The 16,849-nt window shown below is 41.5% G+C and overlaps 1 protein-coding gene across 2 annotated transcripts in view; it reads right to left on the bottom strand.

Moving 5' to 3' along the window:
* Positions 1-16,849, bottom strand: part of SHISA9 (shisa family member 9) — a 291,767-nt gene that overhangs the window by 26,149 nt on the left and 248,769 nt on the right. For both annotated transcript variants that reach the window (XM_079945064.1, XM_079945063.1), the window contains exon 3: positions 1,586-1,741. In XM_079945064.1, coding sequence (XP_079801190.1) covers positions 1,586-1,741 — 156 coding nt within the window. The remainder of the gene's footprint in view (positions 1-1,585; positions 1,742-16,849) is intronic.

The raw sequence follows: 16,849 nt of genomic DNA, 5'->3' as shown, positions 1-16,849 counted from the left end.
TACCAAGAAGCCCTGAGTCAATGCTGGACAGAATCAAGGAATTCTGTTGGAAGATCCATTTATGATTTACCCAAAGAGCTATTGGGTGTTGAGGGGGAAGGAAACACTGGGCCTAAGTTGAAGAAATGAGTTGTTTTGGGTAATAGGACCAGTTCAAAAAGAAAAAGACGTCTGGGTGGATTTTTTTTAATGCAAAACAAGAATCAAGTATAACAGCAGATGCTCTTCATCACCTAAGTGCAAGGCTCAGAAAGGGAGGTGGGCCACTGAACAGTGCATGAAGGCTTCTGCAGTTACACTGGCACAGATGCCCTGACTCTTTCTCTCCTAGGCAACAGCTCCCTTCCCTTCCTAGTAACATCTGAGTTTATCTGAACACGTTTAGGATGTATGTGCTCTGCAAACACACAATACGGAATAGAAGAAATCTGTGGTCATGGGTGTAGATGAGGGTTGAGGTGGGTGGAGAAATTCAACAGGAAACGTGGGAGATTACTATGTAAAGTCCTACGAGGCTTGGAATTTAGGCAGCACAACCTGTGCCCTCAGAATTATAAGCACCCCTCAAACCCTCTTCAAATGGTTCCATTTGGAAATCGTGGGAGATAGAGGAATAGGAATTCCTAAAGATGGACTTCTGGTTCGAACGCTAAGCTCCAAGTATGTGTCTGGCCCTCTGTTGGGCACCAACGTGCTTGTTTTATGAATCTGATGTCTGTAGACCGTGGTTCCGACAGCAGCCTAGACATGTGATCATGTCTGTGCTTTGGTTTCTGTCCTGAGTTTGTAACAAAATTAGGATATTTCATACTGGAATGGATCAGCACATGTCTCCTGTCCCATCTCCAACGAGGAGCTTGGCAGTGGGGAGAGGAAATAGGATGAGAAGCTGATTATAAAAGAAGGCATGGGGTCTGGGAGTCTTCTGCCCACCCCAAAGCTTGACTTTGCTGTGGGTGCTGCTTCCATCCTATAGAACGGGGCCATGAGTCATTTGTTTAGGAACCTGGGTCACCGTCAGACTCCCTCATGTACAAATCGAGGGAATGGACTGAACCCCAACCCACCCAGGGCTGTGGGAAGAGAGCAGCAGGAGCACAGGTTCTGCAGCGATAAAAACACAAGTTCAAGTTGCCCACAGGCTGCTTGACTGGGAGCAAGTTAAATTAGCCTCCTCGAGTCTCAGTTTTCCTAATCTGAAAATTGGGGCAATACTTATGCCTTCCTCTTTGGAGCGCTATGAGAAAATAAGACAGTGTCTATAAAAGGGCCAATGCAATGTCTGGCACTTGATAAGAACTCAGGTAATAGGAGCTCCAGGCTCCCCCCCCACCCCCCAACACCAGAAATGTTTACATCTGGAAATTTTGAAAGATTGATAGATAGATAGATGATGGATGGATAGATAGATGATGCATAGATAGTAGATGGATAGATAGATGATGGATGATAGATACATAGATAGGTGATAGATAGATGAGATAAGAAAGACAGAAAAAGGAGTAGAAAAAAAATAGGGGATAAGGAAATCTAGAAGGAACAGAAAAGTACAGGAGAGAGAGAGAAGAAACAAAACAGCACTTACCGACAGCCTTCAAGGAGGCGTACTTGTTGAGCTCTTTGCCAGGCGGCTGCTGTTCGTAGGGGTTGGAGATCTGGCCCAGGCTGGGGTAGGAATGTGGATGGCCCATCTGCTGGAGCAAAGGGGAGGTGGGCACTGCGTTGTTCATCTGGGTGGTGTCTAGAAGTGAAGAGAACAGACGGAGATGGTCACCAATGGGGCAGGACCTTCTACCCACTCCCACCATGGCCACGTCCCTTGAGACCAAAACTCCACGCCCTTTGGGGACACAAGAGGGAGGGCAGCCGAGGATGGGCAGGTATATCGGCAACAACCAACTCTGCATTGGAGAGCACCTGAGCATGGATGGGTAAAGAGCAAAGGATTCCCCAAGAACACTTCCATCTCCCCCCAGATTAACATAAGGTCCTATCACTGCGGGGACTACTTTTATCAAAGCAATATACATATAAAAAGATGACCAACTTCAACAACAGTCAAGGAAATGCAAGTCAGGACAACGGGAGGCCACTCCCCTGCCAAGAGATTGGCAAAAATTAGGACTGAAGGACGCCAATCTAGCAAAGATGTTGGAAACTGGACAGTCTCATAAACTCATGGTGGACATATGATTTGCTGTATCTGCAGAAAGGAATCTGGCAGCGTGTATGGAAATTTAAAATGCATGTGTATGTTGACCAAATAATACCACTTCTAGGGATGGAGCCTTCAGCCTACAAGCAACAGAATGTGAGGATATTTGTTCAGAGCTGTTCTTTGCACCATGGTTTGTAAAGTGAAAAATAAAAACCACACAGAAACAACCTGAACTCCTATCAATGTAGGAATGCTTAAATTATTGTACATCTGTATTAGGTACATAATATGTACATACATATGATGGGCTATCATTCAGCTGTTAAAAAAATGAGTTCAATATCAGTTAACTATACACGTCAGACTGGAGAGTTTCTTATGGTTTATATTGTTAAGGCAAAAAAAGCAAATGTCAAAGTAATGCGCATAACAGGGCGTTTGGTTTAAAGAAAAGAAAATCTGCATATTTTTGTGTGCTGTGGTTTGCAAAGACTGAAAAAAATAGGTAAAAACACACAAAATGAATACTGGCTACTTAGAGGGACTGGAATTTATGGGGGAAAAGGTTCAAGAAGTTTTCTCTCAGGAATTATTCTTTGAGCGATTAAGGGTTTCTGTCTTCGCCCTGAGAACAATGGGATGGACGGACTGAAGGCAAGAGTGAAATGGGAGTCATGGAGTCCAGGTGAGAGAATTATGGCTCAGTTTCAGGCAGGAAGCAAGGGTTCCCTCCATCTTCATGAAACACATCTGGAGATCCAGATCAACATGGCAGTAGTTGCTAGCAGTGCCTTGAAAGGTCCCCTTTACCAGCATGTGTACCCATTTCCCAGCCACTGTGTCAGTTGCTCAGAATTCACAGGTGCCCCTAACATCCAAAAAATTGTTCTCGGCTGATGGGAGCCACCATCCTGGGCTTAATCTGCTTAATGTCCCTCACCCTTAGCACCCAGGGTGGGTGACAACCAACGCCCAGCTGACACTAGGGTACCAAGACCAGCCCTTGCCTCAAGGTAGGGATAACTTTATAGAGCAAGGGGGGCTCCAGAGCTCCCATGGGTTGAGACAAGTTTAGAGCAGGGGTCAGCAAGCTTTTTCTGGAAAGGGCCAGAATGTAAATAGCTTAGGCTTTGCAGGCCATTCAGTCCAGAGACGACTCGACTCTGCCCTTGTAGCAAGAAAGCTGACATAGACATTATGTCAGCGTGGCTGTGTGTTAATAAAACTTTATTTAAAACTTTATTTACCAAAATAGGTGGCAGCTGAATTTGGTCCACGGGCCATAGTTTGACAACCCCTGGTCTAGACTTTATCTGAAACTAAGAGCCCCATCCCTGTGTGGCTCCTTTATCTTTCCTATTTTGTTTCCCTCACAACCTTAGAGAGGTGTGTGTGTTTTACTCCCTCAGAGTTTCATACACCTGAACCCCTCTCTCAAGCACTGCTGCTTGTAGGCAATTCAACCCATGACATATATAGAATAAGTTTGGCTTTAGAAACCAATACACTCGAACGGAAAGAAGCAGGGTTACCACAGCTGAGACACAGAGATAAGGAGAGTATTTTTATCACTGCACATGCATGGGCCATCCCACAAGCCCAACTGTCTAATGGGAATATCGCCAAACATAAGCCAAGTCGCCCAGCCGCTGGCCAGCATCTGAGGAGGCGGGCATGTCTCTCTGCCATGATAACTTTTTGGCTGGGATTCAGCTGGGGCGGAAGAGTCCTAAGATTAATGAAGTCATGGTGGAAATGTTGTCTCATGTAAATTACAGCTCTCCCTGTAGCCTGGACCCCACATCCTCTGACATTTTCCTCTCCAGAGCAACCTGCTGGGGAGGTCTGTCTGCTTCCCCTGGGCATATCAGGCCAGACATGCTTGTGCCCAAATGTTGGTGTAATAGGAAGTGATTTACTGTAAGTTCTCATTGTTTGCTGCTCTGTGGGTTTTTTTCCCCAACACACACACACACACACACACACACACACAAACACACACATATTTTAGTTGACAGCTACTACTCTGTGTATTCAGAAGTACCAGTTCCAGGCACTCTGCTTCATCCCCATTTGACTCATGTGATGAGCTGCCAATCACTGTAACTCTCTTAGTTTGGGTTTTCCCAGAAGTCACTGAGATAAGGACTCAAGTACAAACATATTTGGGAGGTGAAGTCAGGCAATACTGCAGACAAGGGGTGAGGGGGTGAGATGGGATAGAGAAAGAGGCAGATAAAGAGTGCAATGCCCAGCAAGGGGCAACTGTGGAGAACAGGAGTTTAATCCCACTCTGGCATTCTGGTAAATGGCGTTGACTGCATGTCTCAGAATTCTGTCAGCCCACGGGCAAGTGAGCCCCTGAGTATTTATGTGCCAGCTCCCATCAGTCGTTGTTTGAGGGCTGCTTCTGGGAGACAGTAATTCCCCAGCACTTGTAACCTACCATGTTCATGGGCACAGTGAGCTCTGGTGGCCAGAAAAACTCTTACTCAGAGCTGTAAGTAAGAGCTGGCAGTTGGAAATTAGGCCAGTAACTCACCCTTCTGGTCGCACAGTGAACATGGGATCCAAGTCAGACCAATCACAGCACCTCCTTCTCCTCACAGTGATTGGGCCAGAAGTGAGCATGTGATCTAGGCTGGGCCAATCAGAGTCCTTCCCTGAATTTTTTCTATTGGGAAGCTTTGGAGTCAAGGAGCCAGGAGGTCATGAATTCAAATGAGTTTGAACCTACCATGTGAAGAAAATCTTTCTTCATTGTGAAAGAATAAGGAAAGAAGCAGAGGAGATAGGGAAGTCCCTTTCTGAATAAGCTAGTGTGCTTTGGGTTTACTATCACATGCAATGTAAGTTCTGACTAGTACAACTGTTGTCCGGAATCCCTCTGGGAGGCTGGAACTGACCAGAAGGGAGGCTTCCCATGGGGCCTGCAGAGTGCACCAAGGTGGAACCGGCATTAGCCCTGGATTTTTTACAGAGCTTCAGTAGAAATTTCAAACAGCAAATTGACTGAGTAGTGCATAAAGAATGCCCAAGGACTTTCATAAGTTAATTAACTAATATCTTAATGGCAGGTATTTTTTCTTTTCTGGAAATAGACCCTTAACTAGTTACAGAGCTGACACCACCTAAGCCCATCATCCAGTGGGAGCCCTTACTCCCATCTCTTTGCTCCCTCAGTCCCAGATCCCATCCACTATTTTCAAACTCTGTTTCCAGTCCTGCCAGGGGAAATGCTAAACACTTCATTAAAGAATTATATTCTTAAACAGAATACTCCATTATAAAGCATTTGCTTTTGGATGATTCCTCCCAAGTCCTGGGCTAACTCAGGGGCAGCGAGTAGTTACTTAATGCCAGTGGGTAGGACTGAGATGGCCCACCAAAGTGATCCAGCACAAAGGCAAATGAGGCTGCCCCAGAGTCACATTCCTACTTTCACATTCAGAACAACAGGAAGCAAATTTCTGGCAGTTTTAGATAGTCATTTTTTGCTAGCTTCCAGGCGCTGATTATTCAGAAATACTGAAATCCAGGCTCAGGGCAGCAATCAAGAATTATTAAACAGACATTGGCGACTGGGTTTCTTAAATGTTATTTTCATTTTACTGAGCAGGAGGATGGACCAGCCATGGCAACCCAGTTTTTCTGTGAGTTTTCCACACATAATATCCAGCTAAGGAGGACAAACAAAAGAGTAGATGGGAGGTAAGCTCAGGTTGGCATCCAAGAAAAATAGAATAGGGTGAGTGAAGAGAGAAGAGTAGGTTATAATGTGCAAATCCTGACCTTGTCAACTGAGAGAAGAAGCATAAAGATAGGAAATAACTATTTGAATGTATGTATATACGTAGTATGTATATATGTCCATGAACGTGTATGTATTTATATACATATGTACACAAATATATAATATAATGTATATTATATATTTTATATCTTATACATACACTAAGTATATATATGATGCAAAAGAAATTATATATATAATTTATGTATTATATATTATACATTTTATATATAATGTTTTATGTATTATGTAATATAGTAGGTATTTGTATATGTACACTTATATAATTACATATTATCAATTTTATATAGTATATAATATAGTATATAATATACTCTGCAAAAGAAATTATGTGTATACATAATTTATATATTTACTATATATATTTTACATATAAATTATATATATATATATGTGTGTGTGTGTGTGTGTGTGTGTGTGTGTGTGTGTGTGTATAATTTCTTTTGCATAGCCATGACCATAGAGGGAATCCAGGAGGACCAGCCATGTCCTGCTCCCAGCAGTATGGTTTCTCTTCTAGATACACCTCAGCCCCAGAGAGATCTTATCCACCTCACCTCTGTAGAAAGGTACTTTCTACCGAAGGTCACAAGAAAACTTTCCCTGCCTCATTACAATTTTGCAACTCCTTCTGATCCTTAGAAATAACTAACAAGGACTTGCTGTTCTGGGATGCTGCATTCCGTCAAGACCCTCAGTCAGCAAACAAGAAGTTGATAACGTCCCCATGTTCCCCTTCCTAAGACAGAAAATGGGCCTCACATATTTGACAATCATTTTCAAAGAAAGTTAAAATACACGTACTCTATATAGAAGTATCTGGCAGACTTACAGCAAGGTAACCACCATGTAAGTACTGTTATGATGTGGTATATCTTAGTTACTAAACAGACTAATGAATGCAATCCAGATAGGGTCATTAAGGTAAAAATGCTCAATTACAAACCCTGGGATGATGCTCTAGTTTTCTCAGAGCAAAAGAGGCAGATACCAACTATTACAAACTAGACCAGTTTGGCTCATCTTAGAGGAAAGGCAACAATAGTAAGTTTCTCAAGGCATATCACAAGGAAGAACTGCACAGAAAGGCACAAGATGGTCAAAGACTGCTGTTCTGTGGAGCATATATTATATGCCAGTCACTTGGTAATGAACTTTTCATGTGCTATCTCCTTAAATCCTCATATCAATCCTGTGAAGTAATGATACAGGAACAATATATCTTTAAAATAATTTTTTATTGTAGAACAGTTTTAGATTTACAGAAATACTGCAAAGATAGCACAGAGAGTTCCAATATACCCTGGACCCAGTTTCCCCAATAGGGTACATTTGTTACAATTAATAAACCAAGACTGACATATAACTATTAACTAAAACCCATACTTTATTCAGGTTTCCTTAGTTTTTGCCTAGTGTCCTCTTTCTGCTCTAGAATCTCATCCAGGTAGCACATTAAATTTAGTCATCATGCTTCTTGAGGGATCTCTTGGCTGTGGATTTCTCAGACTTTTCCTTATTCTGATGACTTTGACAGTTTTGAGTATTGGTCAAGTATTTTGTAGAATGTCCCTCAACTGGAATTTGTCTGATGTTTTTCTCACGACTAGACTGCAGTTATGGGTTTGGGGGAGGAAAACCATACAGAAAAGGTGACAGTCTCATCATAACATATCAAGGATACATTCTATGATGACATCATTATTGATGTCATAAATATCAATATTGCTGCCTGAGGCAGTGTTTCTCAAATCTCTCCACTATAAAGTTACTCTATTTTTCTCTCTTTGCATACCATACTCTTTGGAAGGAAGTCACTATACATAACCCACACTTAAGGAGTGGGAAGTTATGCTCTACCTCTCTGAGTACAGTGTCTACATAAATTATTTGGAATTGTTCTTCATAGCAGATTTGTCTCTTCTTCCCCATTTAATTATTTGCTCAAATATATATATATATGATATATATTAGTGTGGACACATGGATATGTATTTTATACTTCAGATTATAATCCAATGCTATTTTATTTTGTTTTTTCATTCAAATTTCCCCAGGTTTGGCCATTGGAATCTCTTTCAGTTGGCTTCTACATTCCCCCCTGCCCTTTCTTTGGAGAACTTTCTTACTTTCTAGCAATGCAAGATGCTCCAGGTTCATCTTGTTTATTTCCTGTCCCATCCTAGAATCCATTTCTCCAAGGACCCTGGTTCCCTTTCTTGGAGAATGGTGTTAGAAACCAAAATCTGGGTGCCAAGTGTGCTCACGGCTTCTAGTCCCTCTCAGTTGACTGAGTAAGGAAATCTATGTGTGTATACAGACTCATACATATATACATATCTATAAATATTTATATATGTAACCGTCTGTGTCTATATTAAGCTTAACATGAATTCATCCTGATATCTTCAACTCTAATCCATTATCACATGGATCAGTCTAGCTTTCTCCCCTTGCTCATTTATAACCTCCCACCCCAACAATGAGAAGCCTGACTCCCATCCTCCACCATCCATTTACTTAGTTGTTTAATTCCAGTATACATGTCTAGCAATATCAGAATTGTTAACCCATAGCCCTATGGGAAAACAACTGTACCAACTAGACTGCAGTCTAAGGATAATGTATTTTTCAAATTATTAGTGTGCTCTTCTCTTTTGTCTTCCGGAGTATATGAGGTTTACCTCAGATGGCCCATGGCATCCCTATACCTAGGTAAGGCTAGGAAATTAGGATTTATTAAAGAAGGAACACAAAGAAAAATGGTGATGATATTGATTAATGATAAAGAAGGTGAAAACACAGTTATATGCATAATAAACAGAGGTGTTATTATTTCATATACAAACTAATGTACTATTCCAAGAGTCCCTATGAGATACTATTACTAACCCCATTTTGCACAGAGAGGTTTTGTGATTTACCCAAAGTTACACCACTTGTAAGTGGCAGAACCATGCTTTGGACCTGGCAGTCTGACTCTGGAATCCGTGCTCTTAGGCACTTCCTTACTCCCTCTAAAGGAGGTAAATGCAAATTTCTGACATTCAAAAAAGACTGTGCAGCAAGAAAATAATAAAAATTTTAAGTCACAATATTGACTTTGGAAGGTAGTTTTTACTAAATTCCTTCATCTCTACTCTTTGGCATATTAAGGACCAGTCTTGGTTGGCAAGACCACAGAAGTTTTTGGCAAGGGTGGACCAGAGAGGAAAGGGATGGGAAGGCTCTGATTCTAGGAAATTGTGAGAATGACAAAAAGAGAGAAATAAGGGGGCCTAAGATCATGTCTCTCAACTTTCCCCTTTTGGTCTTCAGACCCAGGTGAAGGAGAAGAATGATGGATGAGTTGAGGGTGATGCTGAGGGCAAAGACCTCTTGTCCCACTCTGCTGTTTGGGATTTTGGCAGAAACTCATGGTGAAGAAGCTCTGTGCTACCAGGGGGTAGCTGAGCCTGTTAAGAAATAAAGAAGTATAAAAAACTAAAACTAGAGTTACCATATGATCCAGCAATCCCACTCCTAGGCATGTATCTGAAAAAGATGAAAACTCTAATTCAAGGAGATGTTCAGCACTATTTACAATAGCCAAGACATGGAATCAACCTAAGTGTCCATTGACAGATGAATGAAAAAAGAAAATGTGGTACACATATACAATGGAATATTACTCAGCCATAAAAAAGAATGAAATAATGCCATTTGCAGCAACATGGATGGACCTAGAGATTATCATACTAAGTGAAGTCAGACAGAGAAAGACAAATATCATGCGGTATCACTTATGTGCAGAATATTTTTAAATGACACAAATAAACTTATATACAAAACAGACTCACAGACATAGAAAACAAACTCATGGTTACCAAAGGGGGAAGGGGGGAAGGGTTAAATTAGAAGTTTGGGACTAACAGATACATACTACTGTACATAAAAGAGATAAAAAACAAGGACCTACTGTATAGCACAGGGAACTATATTCAGTATTTTGTAATAACCTACAATGGAAAAGAATCTGAAAAAGTATATATATATAAACTGAATCACTTTTCTGTATACCTGAAACATTGTAAATCAACTATACTTCAATAAATAAATAAAGTACCAAAAAAAAAAAAAGAAAAAGAAATAAAGTGGTATGGTCTGAGTACAAGATTGTCTGGTTGGAGTTCTTCAATGACTCTCATGTACCAGAAGGCCTGAGAGCAGGGGTCCTGTTACAGAACTTGTCGGTGTGGGGCAACGAGTCCCATACAGTGGCATCGAGTGAGTTTCCTTCCACTTTCTTTTATACTTTCTTTCCCAAGTAGATGGTTAACACAGCCCAGCTCAGACAAAAGTCATATACTCAGAAAGGCCAAATAGAAAAGCACATTAACCATGTGAAAAATTTACCCCTGTTTCTCTAAGTATTACAATCCTATTTTACAGATCAGGAAACAGAAGCTCAGGGAGGTTGAGGTGCTTGTCCGAAGTCACACAGCATGTTAGTAACCATCTGGATTTGATCCCAGGTTTGTCTAATGGCAAAATTGGTGTTTCCTCCACTAAGCTAGGCTGCCTTTAGCATGGGTCAGGCTCAGCATTAAGCCTCCCCTATGAAGAGAGACTCTTCTGTCTTGAGTATCTTTCCTTGTAAAACTTCTCACTTAAATGAGTAAACCACTGGCCTTTTTGTTTCCTCTTTTATCCAGAGAATAGAACTTACTGTTGTATCTAGGGAACAAGCTGGGCTCGCCCATCCTGAGAATCCCCTACTGCCTTGTGGAACCCACCTGTGCTCTGACCTCTCCCACTCGGCTCATCCATCTATTCCTCCTCATATATTTGGGTGTCTACGATGTGCCAGGCATTGTGTTTGGTGGACAAGTTCTAACTCTTACACTGCTTACTAACTAGAGGAGCTCATAACATTTTTCTAAAGCTTTTTTCACACTTGAGAAGTACCACATTTCTGCCTGGCTCCCAAGGCCATATTGATCCTGCCCAGGGTCCTTCTTCACCCCTACTCTTTCCAACACACTCTCTGTGCCCCGTCATGTAGCCTCAGCAGACTCTCTCCACAGACCACACCATCCAGAACAACATAATGAAAGAAGAACGGAGTTTTGAGCCAGTCAGCTCTGCATTCAAATTCTGGCTCTTCCATTTCCCAAGAGCAGCTTTGGGAGGTGTTACACAACTGACTCTGTGAGTCTCAGTTTTCTCAGTTCTAAATTGAGGACCAGAACATAAACCCTCTCGGGGTTCGCTGTGAGGTTTAGGGACTGCACATATACCATGCTCAGCATACACGTGAAACACAGTAAGCATCCAACACAGCGTAGCTAAAGCTTTATGGCTTCCAATAGTCAGGGAAACCAAGACAACGTGATGAGTGGCCATGAGAAGAGAGTGTTAGAGTGTTAGGTTTCCCTAAGGCGCTGTCTGGGCTCAGAATTCTTGGACACATTCCACATTATTCAATTATCTCAGAACTGGACAAATAAGAGAGAATAACAGGAGATATTCCTGTGAGAACCAACTGCACTGGTAATTCTCTTAACAACAAAAGAGAATAGACATTCAGAAGTTGTAACAGAGCTCTGGGTTTTAGCTCTGTTTTCCTTTCTATCCTATCCAAACCTTTACATCCAGCATCCTTTTAAAGAGAAAACCTGAAAATTATAGTTTGAAACATCACGTAGATTTTTCTCTGGTCACAAGCAAGCAAAAAATTTAAAAAAAGAATCAGATCAAACTCAAAATTACCCTGAACTTGTCAAAAGAGAACATAGCAGGCTAGCCTCTAACCAGAAAAGGTTGATGTAAACAGAGAATTAAATTCATATTATTGAATCCTGGTGGCAGAGGGTTCAGAGGGAATTTGTGATAGAGAAAAAATGAACATATATCATTGGAAAACCTTTAGCCAATTGGGCATGTGTGTTACCCAAGGGTTTATATTTTTAAGCATGCAAAAATATTTTTTTTTAACTTTGAGCATCTAGGATGTGAACATTTTGAAACTGGAGTTGTTAAACAAATATTTATTTAATGTTCACTTCTGGTCATCTTGTGTGCAGACTCTGAGGGACAGAGATTCACTTCAAATCTGAGGTTGTGCTCCAAGGAGATGCAAGCCTAGGATAGGAGGCAGATCAAGAACAACACAGGTGAGAAGGAGGAGAGTTAAAATCAGCATGGTTAGTACTATGATACAGCAAAACACAGAGTTCTGTGAAGGCCCAAGGGAGGGGGTAGCTAACCTGGGTTTAGAAGGTACTTTTTGAAAAATACTCTCCAAGACAGTAACAAGAAGAGGACTTTTTAATTTGAAGTAGCATTGTGTCTGCTCAAGAAACTACAGTTTACTGGCATCACTTCTGAAATAGGACATCTCTAAGGTGGCTGAACTCGCCACGGAGGGCTCAGCAGCATCGTCAGAATATCAGAGGTGGTTGTTTTATGCTCCAAGCAGCCATCTCCCCAGAAGTCAACCTGATGAGCTAGTGTAATGATGGAGGTTTGTCCCTTCACTCAGGACAAACACCCATCATTACACTACTTCATGAAACTGACAGATAAATGGACAGATAAATGGATAAAGAAGATATATATGTATACACCCCACATCTTCTTTATCCATTCATATATATATGTGGGTGTGTGGATTTATATATAAACACACACACACACACACACACACACACACACACATAGGAGTTTGGGATTAACATATACACACTACTATATATAAAATGGATAAGCACGGACCTACTGTATAGCCCAGGGAACTATATTCAATATCTTACAATAACCAATAATTGAAAAGCATCTGAAAAAGAATATATATATATGTATAACTGAATCATTTTGCTGTACACCTGAAACTAACATATTATAAATCAACTGTACTTCAATTTTTTTTAAAGGTTAAAAAATAAATTTAAAAACAATTTTTTAAAAAGATTAAATGAGGTCATATGGGTGGGCCCTACTCCATTCTGACTGGTGTCCTTATAAGAAAAGAACATTTGGACACAGAGATGCACAGGCAGAGGAAAGACCATGTGAGGACATGGCAAGAAGGCAGCCATCTGCAAGCCAAGGAGAGAGGCCTCAGAAGAAATCCAAACATGCTGACACCTCGATCTTGGACTTCCAGCCTCCAGAACTATGAAAAAATTAATTTCTGTTGTTAAAAAAAAGAGCCCCCAGATGGAAAGGTTGTTTCATTTCTGCTCCTTCTTCTCCTCCCTCTGTGTCCTCCTCCTCCTAATTCCACTGATTTAAGTTTTCTTTTCTCCCCCATCATGGTCAATCTGTTTTATCAGCTGCACGGTGAGTAGCAGCCAGCTGTCTTGGACTTTATTGTTTCCAGTCCTAACGTGTTGTGGGATTTGAAACGCGATACCCACGCTTATTAGGATAAATTGTAAAGTAACCACTAGCCGCATATCAAAATAGTATTTCTTCTGAAAAATGCTCTCCTTTTTTTCCTACATATTTCCCAAGCTATCTCTGAATCATCTTCCCCGTCTCTGCTTAAACATCATGTCCTCCAGGGGACCTCCCCAACCCCATCCTATCCTAGTTACCACTGGAGCTCTCTGTATTCACTCGCTAGGGCTGCCATAACAAAGCACCACAAACCCCGAGGGCTTGAACAACAGAAATGTATCATCTCCCATACAATGCAATATTACTCAGCCATAAAAAAGAATGGAATCATGCCATTTGCAGCAACATGGAGGGACCTAGAGATTATCATACTAAGCATAGTAAGTCAGGAAAACAAATACAACATGATATCGCTTATACGTAGAATCTAAAATACTACACAAATTAACATATCAACGAAACAGAAACAGACTCACAGACATAGAGAACAGACTTGTGGTTGCCAAGGGGAGGGGGGTCGAGGAGGGAAAGACTGGGAGTTTGGGATTAGCAGATGCAAACTATTATACGTAGGATGGATAAACAACAAGGTCCTACTGTATAGCACTGAATAACTTTGCTGTACAGCAGAAATTAACACAACATTGTAAATCAACTATACTTCAATAAAAGTTTTAAAAAAGAAATGTATCATCTCCCAGTTCTGAGGGCTAGAGGTCCGAGATCAAGGCGTCAGCAGAGTTGGGTCCTTCTGAGTATGGTGAGGGAGAATGTTCCACGCCTCTTGCCTAGCTTCCAGGGGTTGTTCTGGCAATCATTGGTGTTCCTTGGCTCCCAGATGCAAGCACTTTTTCACGTGGTGCTTTCCCTGTGTGCATGTCTGTGTCCAAATTTCCCGTTTTTATAGAACGCCAGTCATATTGGATTAAAGGTCCACCCTGCTCTATTGTGATCTCATCTGAACTCATTACATCTGTAATGATCCTCTTCCTAAAAAGGGTCACATTCTGAGGTACTGAGGGCTAGGACTTCAACGTATCAGTTTAGGGGAGGGAGGACACAATTTGATTAGTGACACCCCCTTTCCTTCCTTTCTTTATCCACATGAATACACTGATTTATTTTCAATGCCTGTTTTCCCACACTTCTGAGGTCAGTGAATACAGTCATCTCCTCCACCCCTCCATTTCCAATGCCTATCCTAGCTCTTTGCACGGAACTGAATTCTAATACAGGAAAGGATGAGGGATAAAAAGAACGATTTTCAGGGACCTGCTATGTGACAAGCAGCATACAAGGTGTTTTACCTAAAAGTCAACTATTTGTCTAAGAAAAATGCATTGAATGTACTGGCTTGGCAACAGCCATTTTAGTTGCTCTGAAATTTGTTTTTGCTTTTTGGAGTGCATATGCAGTGGATAGGTGTTTTGTTTATGGACCATTTGATGCCTGGACAGCAAAGGACAGCAACAACAAAGTAGAGCAATACAACAGATGAGAAAACTGGGCTCAGTTTAACCAAACACTATGGATGCTACACTGCTCAGGTGTGCATCCTTCAGGTGATAACGATGGACATATGCCCCATGGATGGAGGATGAAGGATGTTCTACACCAAGTCTCTAGTAAAGTCAATTCCACACAGGGGTTAAAGGATCCAGTAGCCAGTCCCACTTCAGGGGCTGTTAGAGGAATTTTCCAGCGTGCACCAAAAAAGATCTTTAGCTCATGCTGTGGTGGAAGATTCAGAAAGCCAGTGTACGTGGCATGATACTCTTTGACTTCCCTGTCACCCACGCATTTTGTCTACGCAAGAGCCCACTTGATTGAGGTGCAAATCTCCCCCACTTAGGGCCTGTCACAAAGAATATAACTGACTGGTTATGAAATTCACAGTAATGGATGCTACCATCTTTCTCCCTCTTGTCCAGATCTGCTAAAGTCCCCTACAATCACCTCCTCTCACTCAAAATGCCAATCCCTCCTCTTGAAAAATATTTTAGAGCAAAATGAGATTATGGAGAGAGAACAGATCATTTAGAGACAGAAGACTTGGATTCAAATGCTGCTCTAGCAATGTATCAGCTGTGAGGCCTTAATCAAATTAATTGACCTCTGGCACCTCTGTTTCATTGCATATGAAATGGGGGAAATGGGAAACTAAGTATTAAATTACTGAATGCAACACACATGCCAACAAAAGAATTAAAACCAGGATCTCGAAGCGGTATTTGCATACCCATGTACCTAGCAGCACTCTTCACAATACCCAGGATATGGAAGAACACACGTGTTCAACAAAGGATGAATGGATTTGAAAATGTGGTATATTCGTACACTGGAATATTATTCAGCTTTAAAAAGGAAGGAAATTCTGGGACTTCCCTGCTGTTCCAGTGGGAAAGACTCCGTGCTCCCGATGCAGGGGGTCCAGGTTCGATCCCTGGTCGGGCAACTAGATCTCACATGCATGCCTCAACTAAAGAGTTCATATGCTGCAACTAAGAAGTCCACATGGGACTTCCCTGGTGGCGCAGTGGTTAAGAATATGCCTGCTAATGCAGGGGACATGGATTCGGGCCCTGGTCCGGGAAGATCCCACATGCCACAGAGCAACTAAGCCCGTGTGCCACAACTACTGAAGCCCAAGTGTCTAAAGCCCGTGCTCCGCAACAAGAGAAGCCAGTGCAATGAGAAGCCCGTGCGCCACAACGAAGAGTAGACCCCGCTCACCGCAACTAGAGAAAGTCCGCATGCCGGCAATAAAGACCCAACGCAGCCAAAAAATAAATAAATAGAATTAATTTTTAAAAATAAATAAAAAGTTAAAAAGGTTTAGAAACAGAAGTCCGCATGCCGCAACTAAAAGATCTTGTGTGCCACAACACAGCCAAAATAAATAAATAAATAAATAAATAATTTTTTTAAAAGGGCAGGAAATTCCAATCCATGCTACAACATGGATGAAACTTGAGGACATTATGCTAAGTGAAGCCAGTTACAAAAAGACACATACTATAGGAAGCACCTAGAGTAGTCAAGTTCATAAAGACAGAAAATCGAATGGTGGCTGCCAGGAGCTGGGGAGAGGAGGGAATCAGGACTCAGTGTTTGACGGGTATCAGAGTTTCAATTTTGTAAGATGAAACATTTACAGAGATGGATGGTGGTAATGGTTGCCCAACAATGTGAGTATAAATTACACTACTGAACTATACACTTAGAAATGGTTAAGGCGGTAAACTTTACGTTATGCATTCTTTCCCACAATTTGGGAAAAAACCACACAAGCCAAGTACTTTACTCACACATCCTTCAAAATACCCAAACCCATGGCATAAGTTAGGCATTATCATCTGCTTATTTTGCAGACGAGAAAACCGATGCAAAGGGAGGCTTTGGTCAAGGTCACAAGGAAAGAGACAAAGTCCAGCTCTATCCAAAGCCAGTGCTTCTTTCTGTATACTAAGTGATTCTCTATGACAGAGTTCAGA

Source organism: Stenella coeruleoalba (assembly GCF_951394435.1).
Source record: "Stenella coeruleoalba genome assembly, chromosome: 15".
NCBI classification, from domain to species: domain Eukaryota; kingdom Metazoa; phylum Chordata; class Mammalia; order Artiodactyla; family Delphinidae; genus Stenella; species Stenella coeruleoalba.
The sequence above is the reverse complement of the archived record's forward strand: the minus strand, read 5'-3'. Positions and strand labels throughout refer to the sequence as shown.